This window comes from Athene cunicularia (assembly GCF_003259725.1).
Source record: "Athene cunicularia isolate RWA chromosome 1 unlocalized genomic scaffold, athCun1 chr1_part1, whole genome shotgun sequence".
Lineage (NCBI taxonomy): Eukaryota > Metazoa > Chordata > Aves > Strigiformes > Strigidae > Athene > Athene cunicularia.
In genome coordinates this window covers 125,946,395-125,966,768 of record NW_020799091.1, presented here as the reverse complement: position 1 = coordinate 125,966,768, position 20,374 = coordinate 125,946,395, and the positions used below count along the sequence as shown (strand labels likewise).

General features: G+C 37.6%; 1 protein-coding gene across 1 annotated transcript in view; it reads left to right on the top strand.

Annotated features, from left to right (window-relative positions):
* The window catches only part of SPAG17 (sperm associated antigen 17), a 128,455-nt gene that overhangs the window by 52,621 nt on the left and 55,460 nt on the right, over window positions 1-20,374 (top strand). Inside the window, exons 13-22 of the mRNA XM_026844081.1 lie at window positions 681-831; window positions 2,457-2,687; window positions 5,497-5,588; window positions 6,262-6,381; window positions 7,888-8,042; window positions 12,068-12,252; window positions 13,837-13,931; window positions 15,261-15,494; window positions 16,688-16,799; window positions 17,348-17,476. Of these exons, the coding sequence (XP_026699882.1) occupies window positions 681-831; window positions 2,457-2,687; window positions 5,497-5,588; window positions 6,262-6,381; window positions 7,888-8,042; window positions 12,068-12,252; window positions 13,837-13,931; window positions 15,261-15,494; window positions 16,688-16,799; window positions 17,348-17,476 (1,504 nt within the window). The remainder of the gene's footprint in view (window positions 1-680; window positions 832-2,456; window positions 2,688-5,496; window positions 5,589-6,261; window positions 6,382-7,887; window positions 8,043-12,067; window positions 12,253-13,836; window positions 13,932-15,260; window positions 15,495-16,687; window positions 16,800-17,347; window positions 17,477-20,374) is intronic.

The following is a 20,374-nucleotide window of genomic DNA, read 5'->3' as shown; positions in this document are numbered from 1 at the left end:
AGAAGTATTGCCCTCACCCCTCAACCTAGGTTCCCCTTCTTAAATACATTATCACAGAAGTGCAGCCACCATCATTAATTGGCTCAGCCTTGGCCAGCAGTGAGTCAGACTTGGACCTGGGGGAGCTTTGAGAAGCTTCTTGCAGGGGCCACCTCTGTAGCCCCCTCCCCTGCTACCAAAAACCCCATCACACAAACCCAGCAGAAGAGCAAATCTGAAAAATACCAATAAGTCTCAAAGATAAATCCTTAAATATATAGGGATGCTGCTGGCACAGACTGATCAATGAGTTTACAGGCGTCATTACTATGAGAAGTAGCACAGACCAGCTAAAAGATGCATGGAAGGTACCTACTGCCTGTCTGAGTAGATCAGTACATGTTTTTGCATTACAGAATTTTTGAATCAAGCTAGCACAGGCACGTATCTTCTAACAAGTGTCTGTTGTTATGCTGTCAGTTATTCTCTTATGGATATGATTTATTCTTTTTCTGCCTAAAATATCTGACACCATCATTCAAAAACACACTGTGGGCACATGCTCAAATTTAAGTTTATATCCAGCTGACTTAAGCACATGGTTATGTCTTTTGCTATAAAAAAACCTCCTTTATTCAGACATAATTTTTAGAAATCTACTGGTGTGAAAGTTTACTTTGGTACTTTCATTTTTGTTCCAGGTCCAGGAGAACTTAAATCCAGAAAAGATTGAATGTGAAATGATGGATAAGCTGCCTCTTAGAGAACTTATCCATTTCACCTTTCCTTTAACTGAAAACAATGCTAAATGCTTGGCCAGAGTTCATGAGCTCATGCATTATTGTACCAGTGGTAAAGTGATTTTCATTTATATCAGTTCCATTTTTTTTTTTCTTGTGGTTGATGATCCTATTAAAGAGAAGTGTTTTTCGGACCAGTTTTTCCAGCTGCCTAAAACCTTTTCAGAATTTCCCATTTTCACATTCTTGCTTATACCTTTAGCCTACTATACAAGTTAGGGTTAACTTTAGACCTCAGTTTTATAGTTAATGGGAAAGGCTATACAAGTATTAAATATTGCATGACTAAGAGCTGGAAGTATGTTAGAACTCATTTATTTATTTATATTCATAAACATACAAACACAAAATCTGAAAAAAAAAATAGTTGTACAAATTGTTATTTTGATCCTAGGTTGCAGAATGCATTTTAGGAGACACTGATACAGACTGTATGTTTATTTACCAACAGTGTTTTGGTGGAGGAGCACATGGAAGATTTTTATTGGACAATAAATGGCTTTCAGAATGTATTCTGTGTAAGCTGTCAGTGTTAGTAATGAAATGGCTTCTATAATAGTCCCTTTATCAAACCAAGAATACATTCACTTCTTCAACCATAATCACTTCTACGGTTACCTTTTCTTGGAGTGTGCATACTACCATGACATACACTGTGAAACAATTCCAAAAGCTAAATAAATACCCTTAGGTAGTTTTGGAAGTTTACTCTAGACTGCTGAAAAATACAAATATCCAAATCCCTTTGGTTATATTATACCATCATATAAGGCACAGAATTTGAAAGTACTTTCCTTTTCAGTCCTGAAATTCCATGTACTGGATTAATTTACACTCACTGCATTGTTTCTAGTTGTTGGTATGTTCATTTTGGACACTAAGCTATTAAGGTATCCTGTATTGCTGGAGAATTCCAGCTGATGGGTATCAAATTTGATGGTCTTCACTGGACCATACTAAACTATCAAACTCTCCCAACTGTTAACTTAGCTAGCAATGTCTTCACTTTTATCAAGAAGGTGATTCATTTGAACAGGAGATGAGAGATACAACATTTTCAAGATGGGTGACATGCTTGGGTCTTTAACTACTGTAGAGAGAATACATTTCAAGATACTCTTTATATGATTTGGGCACTGAACTACCTGTTTAAAAATCAGTCCTTGTTGTGATTATCATTGTTATGTGGATACCAATGCACACAACCATAAAGAGGATCTATTAATGCCTTTGCACCTTGTGTACTTCTGTGTAAATTTCTTGTAAAATTTTGTCTGAAGAGAAAAAAAAACATTTGATACTTGGTTTGAGAAGCTACAGATAGTAAAAATGTTTATGATAATGAAAGCCTTTTCAAAAACTGGAAATAACTACTTAACTGGCTTGATAAAGTCCACTCAGTATTTTAAGATCAGTATCATTTATATAAAGTTAATGAGCCAGGAGGTATTCAGATGTAGGAAGCACTTCATTTAAACTGGATTAATAGTTAGGCATATCACTTTGCAATTTAGAAGCATTTGACTTTGAAGCTCACATAATTTGATCCAGTACCATTAAGGAAATTGTTGTTGGCTTTTGCGGAGTTGCCAAGAACAATACACTTGCATAGTCTTCTATTTATCTTCTGGTGAGCTGTAAGGACACTTTCAGTTAATGACTGTAATTCTTTTATAGAATTTCTGAGCTGGACTGAAGTAGAAAGAGCCTTCAGAGTGTTTACTTTTGAAAGCCTGAGGCTGACTGGGCTGAGTGACTCTGGTCTCCTGCAGAGCTCTGGATCTATGGTTGAAGGCGATTCTGAAGTGTCTTCTATCCCTTGGGATAATCCAACCAAGTTTGCAAGACAGCTGAGACAACTCTTCCTTATGGAAAAGAAGCTTAAGAGGAAATCTCCAAGAGGCTCTGGTAAAAACCTCTCTATTTACATTGCTCCTGAAGAATTTGTGTCCACTATTTATGTTACCATATAGCATTTGCTATTGCAGGGCTGTGATTTTTCTTCCTTCTACAAATAACTGAATTTTCAAGTATTGTAAAGTCTGTTCATTAAGTATCTTTGTAGAAATACTAGATAAAGACAAAGGCTAGCTATTTTGTATGACAACATGAATAGTTTATTTAAGCAACTTTTTAAAATATCTGTTTTATTGCTTCTGACATCAAATATATTGTATAGGTATAAATTACTGCAGACGTGATTCGATATGTTTCTGAATACAGGCTCTTTTGAGTTACTGATGGCAGATGAATCTTTACAAAGCCAGTAGAAACCATAGAGTGAAATCAAAAGTGATATTAGATGATCACCAGTTAATGGTTGCATCCTGGCTTGCATCAACAAGAGCATGGCCAGCAGGGACAGGGAAGGGATCTTATCCCTGGACTTGGCACTGGTGAGGCTGCACCTTGATTACTGGGTTCAATTTTGGGCCCCTCACTCCAAAAAGGCCACTGAATGACTCGAGTATGTCCAGAGAAGAGCAACAGAGCTGGTGCAGGGTCTGGAGCACAGGTCTGATGGGGAGCAGCTGAGGGAACTGGGGGGGTTTAGTCTGGAGAAGAGGAGGCTGAGGGGAGACCTCATGGCCCTCTACAGCTCCCTGACAGGAGGGTGCAGAGAGGGGGGATGAGTCTCTTGAGCCAAGGAACCAGCGCCAGACCAAGAGGGAATGGCCTCAAGCTGTGCCAGGGCAGGGTCAGACTGGCTCTTAGGAAGTATTTCTTTGCAGAAGGGGTTGTTGGGTGTTGGAATGGGCTGCCCAGGGCAGGGGGGGAGTCCCCATCCCTGGAGGGGTTGAAGAGTCGGGTTGACCCAGCGCTGAGGGATCTGGTGGAGTTGGGAATGGTCAGGGTGAGGTTAACGGTTGGACTGGATGATCTTCAAGGTCTTTTCCAACCTAGACGATTCTGTGAATGAGTATTAGGAAATGCAAAAAAATACATATTTTACACAAGGACTCTAGAAGGTGATATAAAAAGCTGAAGATTAAAAACTGGTGTGCTATACATTGTAATTACACGTGCGTACGTACCTTTTCCTCTTACAGTTTTTTCTTTCAGGCTTCCCTCAACTTTCACATCCAGGTTAATCCAGTTTTAGAGTTTTGAATTTAAAATTTTGGGCCAAATTCAGAAGTAACAGGGAAAGAGGAACTTATCTATTAGGTGCTGAAGAAAGTGAGATGAATGAAAAGAAATCAGAGTAAGGCAAACATAGTAAAACTGATGTCATAAGGTAAAAGTTTAAACATCCAGTTTTTATAGTCACATTAGACTCTGTATTTGGCCAGAAATATGTGAAAACCCTCAAGTTAAAATCATAAAGAATGTCTGAGCTATGTTCCAACTTCATCAGCTTCTCTTAATTCATTCCAGCCTGTGCAATTAATATATCTTTAGCAGGTTACTATGTGGCATTTGAGCCATTTATAACAATCTCATTCATATTAGAATGGGAACATTTTAGAGAGCAGGAACAGAGAATGGAGAAGACCTCTTGTAGACAATGCAGAGTGACTTTTCTGAAACTTCTGCATTTTGTCCTGAAGTTTCTAACATAATGCAAAGGTGTTGCCCTGGTTAAAGGAGGTTGGCCAAGAAGCAACATTAAAAACATGATTATTTTTCTGGGATGCAAGAAAAGTAGAAATTAGGTCAATTTAAGCAGCTATACCTTTAGGTTCATGATTTTGCCCATGCTTTCATAATATAGATATCTAGACAACCAGCTTAGATGGGATCCTTTCCTTAGAAGGTTGTAACAGACAAAAATGTACCCTGCTTATCTGCCTCTCCTGAATTTTGGGTGTTACATTATTTTACTTCATAATAGTCACAGTACTAGATATTGCAGTTACAAGCATAGCCATCAAGATACCAAAGCTTCTGCACCACAAAAGCAGATACCAGGAAGAGAAAACATTTGCTTTCAGATTTCTTAAGTCTTCTCAAGGCAGTCAGTAAACAGGTCTAATATCCTAGAGAAGCAGGGTTCTGTTTTCTCCAGGAAGTGTATTTTTCTTGTACATGTGAATTTTGATCAAACATTAGTGATCTGTGCCTTAACTCAGGTCATAAAGAATTAAAATGAAATTATTTCAAAAAAATTATGAGAATAGAGATAAAGTCTCTATGTGATCCTGTTCATACCAGGTGCCCATTATAACAATGGAATGACTGGTAATATCCTCAGAAGTATTTTGTTAGTAGCTTAAAAAACTCTATAAATCTAATTAATTTCAAGTTTAAATCTTGTGTTTTTCAAAAATATGTGAGAACAGTTGATTTTGCCTTCTTTTTTAATGCCATCTCTGCAAAGGAATGCTTGTTGTTTGTTAGTATGCAGATAAAAAGGTTCTTTGTGTATAAATGTGGAGGACACTTAGAGTATTTTTAATGGTTTTGACAATGCAAGGCCAGCATAGGACAGATAAAGAGGGTGAGTTGAGTGAGTCTTACAAAGCGACGTTTTTGGTGGGTTTTTTTTAAATTATTTGACTGTCTGACACTTACTCTCCCCTGGATTTTAAAGTGTTCTTTTACGAAATAAGTATAGAAGAGCTGATCATGTATTTATAGCACTAGTGTCATAAAAGGAAGCTTCAACTTGATGGCAATCTCATCAGGGAGGCTAAGGAAATTGCATCACTCCAACCTTAGTGTTTAGGGCTGAAATTTCTGGAACACTCCTTAAAATTCTGCTTTCAATTTCCAGGATATACAGAAGTGAATAGCAAAGGTGGAAGAGATGGTCTGGCCAATGCTGTTTTGAATGAAGAATTGGATCTTATTTCTGATATGACAAATGTGAGGAATAGAATAAACTGTGCTCTATGACATGAAACAACAGAAGATATTGTTCAAAATACTGTTACCGGGGATTCCTTTGAAGTGCTGCGTGCACGTGTTAATTTTGTGGTGTTTGGCAAATAGCACCATAACTTTTAAGCACTATGAAATCACTTTCTTTGAGTTCTAAGGTGATGGGTCTTGGTGATGCTACTAATGACAATTCTATTCTGGTTTCACTGAATACCAGGGGCCTAATATTAGCATGAGAGTTTGAGAGAAATTGCCAAACTGTGTCACACTAATAAACTGTGTAGTTTGGCATCTTGAAAAACACCTGACTGCCATACAATCCTGGATAAATATAGCAATTTTTAAATTACTTCACAGGACATGTTTAAAAATTCATAATTGCTTACAGAATTCAAAAACATCTAACCTAATAATAAAAATATTTAGATTGTTTGCCATAAAAAAGCCAAGACCAAAAACCTTTGGGAGTAATTGTGTTTTTTATTAAATAGTGCCATACGGGTCTACACATGTGCAGCATTATGCAATTAAGTGTGATGCAATTAAGTGTGGTGCAACATGGGATGCTGTCTATTAAGTCAACAAGATTACAGTTAATTTAATACAACTGACATTAAAATGTTGATACTCATTATTTTGTTTTGGTGTATTTTTTGAGGTGAGTCTGGAAAATTATGGCCTAGGACCAAACTTGGAAGAAGAAATAAAAAAGACACAGAGGCGTTGTTTGACAGACTGGAGTTTTGCTGAGCATTTTCAACCCCATGTTCTTCTTCAGGTATCTCTGAATGACAATATTAGACATACAGGTACCCCTCAGAATGCTGTACAGAGAATTAGTAGCAGAGTACAGGGTATTTTCTTGCTAGATAATTGATTCCATTGTATCCCTTTTACATTTCTACCAAAACCCATTGTTCTTCATCTGCTTTTCAGTTTCTTGTATGAAATTTAATTGGTAATGGGTTTTTATTTCTTGGTTTGGCCAAACTGCAGCTGTCGGTTTTTGTAGTGAGTCTTTTAGCTAAATGTGTGATGTGGACAAAATAATCTTGCCCTTTTGGGGTGATCTTCCCTGGCAATTATGGGACTTATTAGTGCAGTGTATGTGAAAGCATGCTTTGCCAATACCTATGCAGTATATATTTTATGGGCAAATAGAAAATTTTCTTGTAGTAGTACTTCACCATTTCAGGGCTACGTGCTTCATTTATAGATATATCGCAACCTAAATCTTGCAGCAAGACAGAATGACAAATGGGAAATAAATTCCCATTTGTTAATAGACATTAAGAAATTCCCGTTGTGTTGATAGACATTATCTTGGGAGGAATGGATTATTGGTTCTTCTGCTGCCTTGAGCTTCATATACTACAATTTTTATTTGATCCTGACACACACTGTACATGGGTGAAGGAAAGGCTGCTTGGACTTTTATCAGTATCACAGCTTCAAAGTCTGGTCATACGTGTCGGTACATGGCGAATTCCTTCTTAGGCAATATAAAAAACCAATACTGACCTGTCAATAATTATCAAATCTAGTCAGAAGATACTGATGGAAAATAACTGCAACAGAAAATAACATTTTCTAAGAATATTTCCTTATACTTCATGTGATGTCTAAGCATAATTTTTAGACCAGCTGCTGTTAATGTTTTTTGTTTAAAGAGAATATTTGTTGATACAGAATTATTTTAGTTGTACTTCAGTTACATAGTTCTGTATAAATAATAGTTTAGAAGAAGATTTTCTTCTAGCTATAAAATAAGTTTCAGCCTGAAGACAATGTAAACATTGAAAATGATGAGGCAGTATAGAACAGAGTGGAATCATGTGAAACATAGTAAATCTCAAAGATGCACAGGTCATAGTATAGCAAATTGAATACCATATAAACTGAACTGAGATTAAAAAAAAAAAATATTTGCTTTCTTTTTACCTGGTATATGGTAGTTCTGATTTTATTTACTATTTATTTATTTAAATACTTGTTTAAGTATTTAATATTTAAATTTATGTATTTATTATTTAGCTGAACTTTTTCATTTATGGTCAGTCTGCAAAGGTGGAGCATAGTGACTACCTCTTCTGCATATGGTAGCAGTGGAGTTTAAATTTCCACCTTCCTGAACATTTCAGATTACTGGAATCCAAATGCTTTGCGTACGTCTTGCAAAAGGGTGAAGTTCTGAAGGACCTTTTGCTGAAAGCTGTGTTGTGTAGCATCTGTATATATGCTGCTGTCTGCAGGGAGGATGTACCTTTATTTCTTTCCTTTTCAGGTTCTTCATACTGCATCCCAAGAATATAGATGTATTGATTCCTTTCATCATACCCAAGATAATTCTTTGCTAATGGTTCTTCACAATCCTATGAATCCGTATCGTTTATGCCAAGAGACTTGGGATATTGCATTGCACTCTAATGTTGGATTCAGGTAATTAATTTTTATCTTTCATGTCTCATTCACAGTCATTTTCAATTAAAGTCTGGATGGCTATACTTGGGGCAAAGCTTTGAAAATAAAAAATATTGCAGTGTAACACATTTATGAGAAAGCAAGTCATGCAGGTGGAAACAGTGCTATATCAGAAGAATTCTGTTGAGACGAAGCTTTTCTGACTAAGAACCATGCAGTAACTGTATGTGACTCCATATTGCAAACTATAAAAATATATATAATGCACACACAAAGTTATATTAGGATATCCGGAGCAAGGAAATTACACTGAGGACACATAGGTGAGGGAGGTTAAAAAGAAAATTCTAAGAATATACTTATGTTTTTCAACTATGTGTCTATAAATTGGGTGAGTGTCACCATGAAATGTTTTTGAGAAAAGCTAGAAGCCTTTTATTAATATTAATGATTTCACAGAATACCCCATTATTCTAATTTCTTGTCACTATCTGATCCCCAGTTGGAGTCATGTAAGTGGTCGATGTGTTCACTGTTAGAGATTTTGTCAGTGGACCTACTCATTTTTTAATACATTTTTGCACTGAAACAGTGATAAAAGTAATTGACCAAAAATAAAATGTGTCCATGTACTGATATGTAAAGAGGTTACAATGTCATGAAGAATCAGCTGGGCTGTCTTCAACCATGTAACTCTGGTGCTCTATGGATTAATTAGATTTGATTTATCAAATAGAATTTCAAGCAAATTACCCAATGGACACACCACCACCCCCCCCTAGTTTGTCCATAGGAATCTCTAAGTGCCATGCCTCATTTATCAGAATATGGGAATATTTTAATAGAGACTTCTGTTGGTACCTATATATTTGTACAGGTTTGAATGCTGAATAGGCAGTGTGCCTTCCTGAAGACATACTTCGTATTGTAAGTTGTATCTTTGCTCTCGGTCAAGGAACTCTGTGTGAGTCCATCTCAGCTTTCCAGGCACCTGGACTTAAATTATTTGCCATGAAAAGAGGCTGTTGTGTAATCTCAGAAGAGATTTACCAACAGAAACACAAAGTTCCTTGAAGAAAATGCTGTCTGTTTTGTGGTTGTTGGGCAAATCCGCTAAATATCTGGTCAATCATTTTTTTTTTCATGTATATGACAGTTGAAGTCTTCTCCAAAATACAGTGAAAGTTGGTGTGTTCAAGTAAGCCTGGGTCTTGCATTCAGATAGACCCAGGTAGAGCGTCAGTAGTCTCAAAATCTGTAAAACAAAAGTCTGTTGGAGCCCAAGAGCTGTTTACCTCACTAGCTATTCTTACTCTTTGGGGAATTGGACATTGATACCTGCAAAACAGAAGTTGCTAATTTTGCATCCAGAGAAGGAAAGAAAGATGTTCTCTGGTAGATGCATTATTTCAATTGAAGATGGTTTAACTATTTGCTTCCTCCTTCTTACTCTTCCACATACACTGGAAGCAAGGCTTAGAGATTAAAGATAGCTGCTTCTTGGGGCATGCCATCTTTGTTCAGTGACACTTTGTTGGGTTCTCTTTCAAAGCAGCAAGGAGTTCCTGAAGAAACTGTCATGAGAGCTAACAAGGAAGTTTGGCTTTGCTCTTGTTTCATAGAAATATCTCACTGCTGTGTATGCTACTTAATATCTTTGAAGAGATATGGGCTCTTATTTGGTTGTATTACATGGCCTCTGTACCTGTCTCTTCTCTGCAGATAATCAGCATATTTTCAGACCTTATTCAGCCTTTTTGCTAAAGATAATTTCAGATTTCCAGACAAAGTTTCATAAATATTTGCTAGTATATGTTTCCAAGCAACATAACACTCTAAGACAGTCTCTAAATACCTAGAGTGCTTCAAGCTGTTGCCTGCAATTACATTCCAGATCCTGCTGAGCTGCTAGAAACAGACAAAACCCTCCTTATTAATTAAGCAATAGTATTACTAGTTCTTACCTGTGTATCAAATAACTGCCTCCTCATGAGTTTAGTAACAATTTTTTTGTTTTCTTTTTATTAAAATTACTATAATTCTAATTTGAGGGGTATATTTAAGAGTCACGCTTTCACCACAGGAGAGTTACAAACACACAACAGACCCTGTGCTTGACTATCACTTTGTTAGGACTTGCTACTTCTTTATTGTGACATCTTAGAGACCACAGACCCGTTTTGTAGGGTTGTTCCATAGTTGCTGTCTGGAATATACTTCTGTTACATGTTAATCAATTCGTTTCAGTGGGTCCTGTTACAGGAAATTCTCATGCAAGGGGGAAATGAAATTTCTGATGTTGCAGCAGCTTTTGCTCCTGGAGATCCCAGTTACCCTTCCTTCCTTCTCTATGGATATCAGGTCCTGTAGTTCACGTAGAACATCCAGAAGTTCAGAAATTGTCTTGTTCAAAGGGTAGGGCATATAAAATCCAAAGGATGCTACTGACCAAGGGGATCCAAAGGCCTTGGGCACATGTACCTGCAGTGATACATGTGTATAAAACATTTCATCTCTGGTTAGATAAGTGGTCTCTCTATCAGGAAGCCAAATGTATTCAGACGTTATCAAAACTATTCTTCTGCTCAAAGTTAATCTTAATGACATTTCTTTACTGTTTCATAGTAAGCATATTACACAAGTTACTGGAAAAGAATAATCCTTTCTGAGAAATGATTCTGAGTCAGACATTGGAAGTAGTGACATCAGAATACATATTAATAGAATGTGTATTTTTGACTTTGAATGATTGTTTCATTGCCCTAAAATATTTTCCATGCGAATAATCTTTTTATTTATAACGTATATTCATCTTCAAGTTATTCCAGTACTGGCAACTCTAGGTTCCAGCCTGGTTTTGCCTTTTGTTTTCAACACCTTTGTTTTTATAGCTTGTACTCTTTTCTTCAGATACAAGCAGAGTCACCTTGTCCCTGCTGAGTATATGATCAGTACTTTATACAAGTTTCCCCAAGCAGTCTCCTCCTACGCTGCAGGAGCTGGGACAGATGTGTATCTTTAAGCTGTTCATGAACTGTATGCTTCTCCAGTCTGTGTAGATAGCCTACATATTAATTGTCTTGGACATAAAATGTAGTGCTGTGATAAGAACTTTAAACTGTCATGAGGTCAAGAATTGGTTGTGCCGCCTACATGTTCACCACAAAAAAATTGTAATGCATGCAGTTCATCTGTACAATCATCTTGGACTTATAAATACCAAACATTATGAACACACAACTGAATCTCATGCACTCTTTAAAAGCCCCTTTTAGTTGTGCCCATGGGAAGAATTTTACTTTAAACAATTACGGTAGTATTCAAAACAAGGAGTTGAGTGGCAACTGCACATAAGACTTCCAGACTTCATCCTACCTTAAAAGCAGTAGTTGTTTCAGACACCTTTGGAAGATGAGACAATGCAACTACTGATAACAGCTGCAAACTCTGGATCAGTTTGTCGTTCAGTGCCCACTTCAACTGTTAATTGTGAATATTCTTAATTTACACCAGGCTACATCCAATCTAGATTTGGATGACAATTTCCAAGCACCTTTCTTGTCACAGCAATGAAGAAGATCTAGAAATTAAATAGACTAACGCTTCCTCAGTTGCTGAACAAACAAATGAAATGTATTCTAAATGACAATATAGATCAAGAGCAACTAAGAAAATAAGTTATCCTAGTGGTAAAACAGTGAGGAGGAGGAGAATTAGTCTCAGCCTTTCTTAAATTGAATGTCTCTGTTTTCTGCCTTTCTGGATTTTCTTTGAGGGCAGGCATTCTTTGGAAGACAAGTTTCTAATATCCCTGCAGAAAGGAGGAGGAAAATCCCAAATGTAAGATATATTATGCAAATACCAGCCAGGCACAACTACCACCTCCTCTAAAAACTGAGCAAAATTGTTTCAAATGTAAGCCTTCTCTCAAAGGCTATAGAATATTTGTATAAGAAACTGAGAAGCCAAGTGATTTTGTTTGACCTCAAAACATGTTAGTGAAAACTGTATTATGGTAAATAGAGGAATGTCATGCTTTTCAGGAGCTATCTTGATCTGGTGGCCAACTCAGTTGAAGACTGGGTGAAAGGGGAGGAAGTCAAATACCAAGAAGAGAAGATGGCTAAGAAAATAGAATCTCTTAAACTAGAAAAAGCCATGGCAGAAGGACCTTTGGGATTGTCTGCATGTGCTGTCAAAACACCTGGCTTCCCTAAGAAAGCCAACAGTGGGTATCTTTTTGTTTTATCCCAGAAAATTAATTTTTCATGTTGAGTGCTGAGACCCAAAGTTGTTCAGAGAGAATTGCATGTATTTTTTCATCTGTACAGACATGTTTTGAAAATAAATACACCTGTTTACATATTCTGCATCATTCTCTGTCCTGAAAACTGAGACCTTTAATGTCAAATTACATTTACAATAGCTGTGTTTATTTAATGGAGTGACTTTAAGGATTGCATAAAAATATGAGTCTGTTTAGATGACTGAACACATGAAATGATGAGCTGTAGTTGAAGTTGGCAACACGGTTCAGGAAAATTCCTTTTAAAAGGGCAGGATAAAAGCTGGAAGTCAGCAGCTGTGAGCTAGAAGCTGAAACTGGAATTGACTAGACTGCAAAGCAAACTTTAATTACAAACAACACTTTGGATAATGAAAATTGTAAGCAGTTCATACAGTAACTGCTGAGCAGGCAGCAAAATCTGAAAAGCCCTTTTGAACAAGAGAGAACTACCTAAATTGTCTACTTGTATATTGAACAGTGGTTTGTTGATATATAGCCTTTGCTTTGCTCACCTTCTTTGAGAATGTGCTTTGAACCTTCATAGTATAATAACAATTAACATTTACAAAAGTAGGAATGTTATTCCTCAACCCACTTAACACTTTTGATTATAGTTTGGAAACCAAAAGGACAGTTACGATTTCTAAACATAATTTGTACCTATCTAGCTGTCACAGGAGCTAAATTGAGTCTTGCCCATCTGGTGCCTCATGACAGATATGATTCATAGAGAAGTTCACTTACTGAAAGTTAATAATCACCTGTGGCTGGGTCATGCAGATGGGCAACAACAGTATCTTTAGGTGATTTCAATTTCACTGGCACTTCTGTAACCCACACTGCAATTTTTACTTTTTAATACAAAGTAATGTAACTAGAAGTTTCTCATAGTGTATTTAAATTTACCTCTTCTAGCAGGTAAATACTGGATATCCAAGCACAATATAAAACCATGTACCTAGAGAGATACCCTTTTCATGAGTCATAGGTACTATAAAGCCCTAATAGTAAACAGGAGATATGATGTTTCTTCAGTGAAGGTTTGAAGACAGTGTTCACTTCGACTAGAAAGGTTGTAATATCTATGATTTTGGTATTAAGCTTGTTCTAGTGTTTGTGAGCTGCTTAAAGCACTGGGTCTGAATTCTGGAACAGTGGTAGTAACAAAAATAAAAAATACTGCTTATCATTTCTACAGCATTGCTCATCTGCATTAAAAAAAAAACGTTGCAGGAGCAAAACCTTCAATAGCAGGAAGCAGAGTCAGTCTTTAAAATGTTGATATATTGTTTAGCATATCTGGTCTGCAGTTATGACTAATATTAGTTGTCAGATAAATTTCTTCTAAGCTGAGCAGTGTTTCTGTTTTATCTCTAAAAATATTTAACATTTTCTTTATTCTACTTTTGTACTTTTACTATTTACAAATGGTTTTTGTTTACTTGCACTTATTTATAAATGAAGTAATTTTTAAAAATTAAAAAATACAAATAATCTCATTTATTCCCTTTTCATTTCTCAAAGGTGACACATCAAGACCTGAGAGCGTTACAGAGACTATTCCAGAATCTCAGTCCAACAATGAAGAAAATCCTTTTATCAGAGAAGGTTCTCTAAAGGTGAGACAAAAATCTCTGTGTTTTTGAAATGGACTAAATAACACTGTTTTCCCAGGAAGGTAAGCTTTTGTTCTTATGTAGACTTGACTCAGTCCTTTTAGTTTTTCTGCTCTTGGCTATTTTTTATATACTTTATTTCTTGTTTTCTTTAATTTATTCCCTATTGGTTCAGTTATGTTATTTTGTTAAGGAAAGACTGTTTGCAGTTAGACTAGGCATTCCATAAGCAATTCCTAACTGCAGTACTAGGAAACGAGTTATGGATAATATCCTACTTCTCATTGAAGATTGCTGGTTTTAAAGCTATGAAAACGTAAGATCCAGATTCAATGAAGTACTTATATACCCAACTCCTACTTTCATTATCTACATCTCTTTGAAATTAAGGCATGTAAATATGGTACCTCAGAGTTCTTATGACACAGAATCCCATTTTATAGTCATACACAACAGTCATACATGGTCATACACAACAGATGAATTGACTTGCCTAGGCTCACACAGTAAGTTCTGGCTGAGGTAGGAGTTAAGCAAATGTAAGATGTTAATTCTTAGCATTGGCACTATCCATTACATTGCATAAATCTAGCTTAATTGATGTTGTATTCCACTGCTTTTTTTCTACTCCTCACAGCCATAGTATGTCTCATCATTCTTATAGCATGTAATGTTCTACACTAGTAGTACTGATATTGGAATGTAGATATGAAATCATGTTAACTAATTCCTGGGTACTCAACTTGAGATGGCATGGCTCCAGTGAGGCTAATGCCTAACTTGTAACTGTCAGTGCTTACCATTTCTTCCACAGAAATGCTTGTGCTTTGGTATGCTTAGAATATAAAATGCTATAGAGGCCTAAATACTCTGGGAAATCTTGGATATGTCTTGTTGTCTTCCTGATAGAGGTTGGTAGTTCTGGCATTGATACCTTATTCCTCTTTCTGTAAAAGCATAAAATAATTTTATCTTACAGTTGCATTTTTAACTAATACCAGTGATGCATTCTGATTTGGTGATAAACATTGTGGAAAAGTGCACAACAAAATAATTATGACTGAACGTGTAAGATACAAATAATCATCCAGTATATCTCCTGTGGTCAAGAATGATCGATCCTGTGGATTGAATGAGTCAGTAATTTTATGCAAAACATAATGTGCAATATTGTAAAACTGTACATTTGGAGAATATGTAAGTGACTTAGAGTGACTTAGAACATTAGTTCCTTTGAGTTCATTTACTTGTACTCTTTTCAGCATGCACATATGAAATATCCTATAATACAAAGAGAACCACAGTCATTTGAATTCCTAACATTTAATGTAGGCTTGGAAGAAAGAGCAGGACCGATTACTAGAGGAAGCAAAACATAAGGAAGAAAAAAAAGGAAAAAAAGAAAACTTGGGAGGTAAAAAGAAAGGACAGGAGGTAATTGATGAAGAAAGTAAAGGTTCCAACAAGGAATCTTCCAAAGAGAAGTTTAAAGATGAGCCAGCAAAAGCCCCTGAACTTGAGGAGAATCCCAGCATCCCAGAACCACATTCTGAGAAAGTTTATAAGGTAAGGAGTCATATTACTGCACCATGTTAGGAAAGTGCTATTTATATAGAGAGTCAAGATCACAGCAAAGCTACTATCCATTGTGAAATTGGAGTTCAGGGCAAATTAAGCCTAAGTAGGTTTTGTTTAACTCCATCATTTTAGCAGCAGATCCTTTCCTAAAACTTTTGGAAAGCTATGATGTTTAAGGTTATCTCCTACACAAGACTACCACTTTACAATTAACTGGGATGGTTTTTATTGTATATGACATGAACACAAAGATAAGTTGATCATGGTTTTGTGCCCATAGAAAATATGTTTATGGGACGAATTTTGTCTAAAAGTGTGGTTTTCATGGGAGAGAATAGGAAATGGGAAAACAAAGACCTGTTCCAACTTCCATATTCAGAGACAGCTAGACCTAGTTGAGGTTTTTGCTGTCCACATTGGAAATCGAGCACTGTCTGTTCCATTTCCTGTTTCAAAATGCATGTTCTTGGAGTGCTCCTATACTAACAGGCAGAATACCTTGTATGAGAGAGGTATTTCTTACAGAGGGAACTCTTCACTAGTTGCATCCAAACAGTTTTTAAGCAGTTTGCATTGCTTTATATTTGCGGAGTCTAAGCCGTGCATGTGAAACTCGTCAATAGTCAATATATTTTAGTCCAAACTTACTTGAGTACAGACTTCAAACTCAGCTATATAATACTTCAGTCTAAACTTCAGTACACTCACCTAATCTTTGCCAGTTTGTAGCTCTTTGGAATGCAAATCAATCTGAGAATCAAGATTTGCAGTGTCTGAATTCCAAAATCTAGAGGGTGGAAATCTGAATCTTTATTTGCCCTTTATCTGATTGCATGCCATCACACGTTGTCCCTTTATAATTGGCCAGAATTTTTCTTTCCTTTCCATTATATGTTAAGCCACCAGTCTGCTTACTACTCTTCAGTTTCCATGATAGCTCCATACCACTGAAGGACCAGATTCTGCTCTTGTGTGAAACAAATTACTTCAGTTTATAACAGGAATTAATGGATATGAGAATAACATGCTATGTATTTGCTCAAGTTGTTATTGCATTAGTTAAATATCTAAGAAAAATGTTGCCAGGGACAGTGGGATTCTGAGGATCTGTACTTCATTTGCCTCTTTCCCTAGCTTCCGCCTTTCTCATTTATGCATAACCTAAAACTTTGTTTTTCCAGTTTCTTGGCTACAACACAGGGGAGGATCTCATTCATGTATCAGGAACCAATCAATATCTTTTCCCATCTGATGGAGGACAGATTCAAGTAGAGAAGATAGAGTTTGTAAAAGGTGATCCTTTAATTCTTTATGCTTTGCTTTGACTCAGTTACTAAGTGATGGCATAGTTAATCCATAAATGCTTTTTCATGTCTCAGTAGTAGAAATTCAGTTAAAGACATTGTGAGAGTATAATGTAATTCCATATTAGCCTCTATCACTACTAATGTTTACGTTTTCCTGTAGGTTAATAATTGATAAAGTACCAGAAAATTAGAAATGGAGAAAAATTAGCTTATATTTATCTGTTCAGTGGCAACCAGTGCATGGTATTTCAAGAATGCTTGTTCCGGTAATTTGTCCAGTCAAATGCAATACATCTAAGCAACAGGGTTATTCTGCAGCTTCTCAGATCTAGCTGTCATTAAGTTTTTGAACATTTAGTCTAAACTCAGCTAATCTTAATTTTGTTTTCTTGGTCTACTACTAAGCAATTCAGTCCACTTCTGAGTAATTTTCTTTTTTGTGTGCTTTATAGTTGTAGGTGCAGGGGGGTTTTTTTGGGTGGGGGCAGTTCTGAAGCCTGGTGGGAGGAATAATAGTGTTCTGTTGCTTTGCAGGTCTAACTTTGGTAAAGGTGAAAGTGATAAAAGACAACCACAATTTCTTCATTCATATCACAGACCCCAAGAAAAACTTAAAAGAAATTGAAGTGCATGCAATCAATGAAGAACAGAAAATTAGATCAGGTGGGTGGATTGACATCACTGATATAAAGAATTAATAGTTTGACATATTTAGTAAATGGATGCAAATCTTATCAACTAAAATAAATTCCTACTACTGGCAGAGGGTAAATCAGATCAGTGTTCTTTAAATAGAAGTAAAAATCCAGTTGGCTGACTTAGGCACCATGTAGAGAGATCTTACCAAGATGTAGAAGCACAGTACAGGTCAACAAGTACAAACCAGTCTCTTTTTCAAAGCAAGGAAATCAATGAAAAGGTCATCGTTCCTTAAGAAAATAATTTTCTTCTTTAGTGGAGGACTCCTTCAGATCTTAATGTGTCCTGGGAAAGCTGGAGAAGCTGCAAACTGAATCATGTCGATTGTGACTAGAATAAATGTCTGCCCTTCAAAGGGAAGATATCCCCCTTTCAACTGGACCTTCTTTTGTGTGTCAGATGACCATAGCATTAGTGCCTCCTCAAGACCTTTGCTGTGGATACAGATCTTTCTGCACTTTGGCAGCTTCTAATGCTGGTTGACATGCTGCTAACACTCAGAAAGCATTGAATCCAAATTCTTTCTGAACCCAGATGAGGGTGTTTCCAAGAAGGAATACAGTCTGTAACAATTTGTGTGTATGTTGCCAAAAGCACTATGGAATTGCTCTCACTGAAGTGTTGTAAAAGTATAACTTTTGGTAGTTGTGTTAGCTCTTTTAATCTTCATCAGTGTTTGAAAGCATCCTGCCCTTGTTTCTCTCCTTGGCTTCAGCTGCCACTAGTGATTTAATTGTAGGTTGTCTGAATAGAAAATTTGCAGCCTTTCCACAGATGAGATGTTTCTTGTCTGCACTTCTGAAGGTAGACATGTATCAGGGAAAATCCTGCCTGACAAATTTGCTGGCCTTTTATGATGGAGTGAGAGCATCAATAGATAAGGGAAGAGCAACTGATGTCATTTACCTGGACTTATGCAAGGCCTTTGACACTGTCCTGCATGACATCCTGGTCTCCAGGCTGGAAAGACAGATTTGATGGATGGACCACTCGGGGGATAAGGAATTGGTTGGAAGGCTGCACTCAAAGGTTGGCTCAATGTGGTCAATGGTTCAGTGTCCAAGTGGAGACCGATGACAAGTGGTGTCCCTCAAGGATCGGTACTGGGACCGGTACTGTTTAATATCTTTGGTGATATGGATAGTGGGATGGAATGCATCCTCAGCAAGTTTGCCGATGAAGTCAAGCTGTGTGGTGTGGTTGACACACTGGAGAGAAGGGATGGGCCATCCAGAGGGACCCAGACAGGCTGGAGAGGTGGGCCCAGGCCAACTTCATGGAGCTCAACAAGGCCAAGTGTAAGGTCCTGCACATGGGCTGGGGCAGTCCCAAGCACAAACACAGGCTGGGTGATGAGTGGGTTGAGAACAGTTCTGGGGAGAAGGACTTGGGCATGTTAGTGAATAAGATCAACATGAGCCAACAGTGTGCATTTGCAACCCAAAAAGCCAACCAGATTCTGGGCTGCATCAAAAGAAGTGTGGTCAGTAGGTCAAAGGAGGTGATTCTGCCCCTCTGCTCTCATGAGACCCCACCTGGAATACTGGGTCCAGCTCTGGAGCCCTCGACACAAGAAGGATATAGAGCTATTAGAACAAGTCCAGAGGAGGGCTACCAAGATGGTCAGAGGGCTGGAACACCTCTCCTTTGAGGACAGGCTTAGAGAGTTGAGCTTGTTCAACCTGGAAAAGAGAAGGCTCCGGGGAGTCTGGCACCTGAAGGGCACCTACAAGAAGGCTGGGGGGGACTTTTTACAAGGGACTGTAATGATAGGGTAGGGGGTAATGGATAGAAGCTGAGGGAGGGGAGGTTTAGACTAAATATAAGGAAAAAGTTTTTTACTGTGAGGGTGGTGAGACACTGGAACAGGTTGCCCAAGGTGGCTATGGATGCTCCATCCCTGGAGTGTTCAGAGCCATGTTGGATGGAGCCTTGAGCAACCTGATCTAGTGGGAGGTATCCCTGCCATAGCAGGGGGGTTGAGGTCCCTTCCAACCCAACCCATTCTATGGTTCTAGGGTCTTCCAGTTACTGGTGTGCTAGCACCTGAGGCAAGTTGTTTTCACAGCATGAGTGGGAGGCTTTCCTCCTGTGTGAACGGGAGTACCTTATATAAGGGCAGTAGGGAAGAGAAGAATCAATCTGCTCTAATACTTGGCAGTAGCTGAATGGCACAATGGTAAGCTTTTAATGCAGTCAAAAGGGCAAAACAGGATCCTGCAGATGGTAGTCATCATTGAACATTTCGGTGACAGACAGTAAATCGGAGCAGGTGAGGTCTCAGTATGTGTGCCTTGTTGATGAAAGAACTGGAAGATGGCTAGATGTTGGGTGCTAGCATTAACCACCTTTTGTAGTCTTCTCTGCTGCTCCTCACAGTTTTAAGAAGCAAGCTGTTCCCCATATTGGAAATCCCAAAGACTTTCTCTTACAAGCAGAACATTTCTTTAAGGCGGTATGAGTTGTACTCGAGGCAAGGTAGGATCCAGTGTCACTGTTTCAGAGGAGTTACCTTGCATAGCTCACATGGTTTTCAAGGAGGACGTACTCATCACATGACATCTTGTCCTGCACCTCTAAGTGAGCTTGTTTCATGATCCACTTCCACAAATGCCAAACATATCTTTGGATCTCATTTCTCAACTTCCTCCTTTCTTTTACTTTCTCCTCCAGGTATAGTACCTGTGACAATATCTGAGTGACTTGTATTAGCTCATAGGCCACATGTGATAGACATGAGCAGTTTAGCGTTCTTGTCAACCAAACAGGGAACAGAAGCAAGAATCCTTGACTCCAGAACTAGGTTCTTTTGCTGTTTAAATTCACAAACACTTTTCACTAGTTGTTGCTATTAAACCTGTT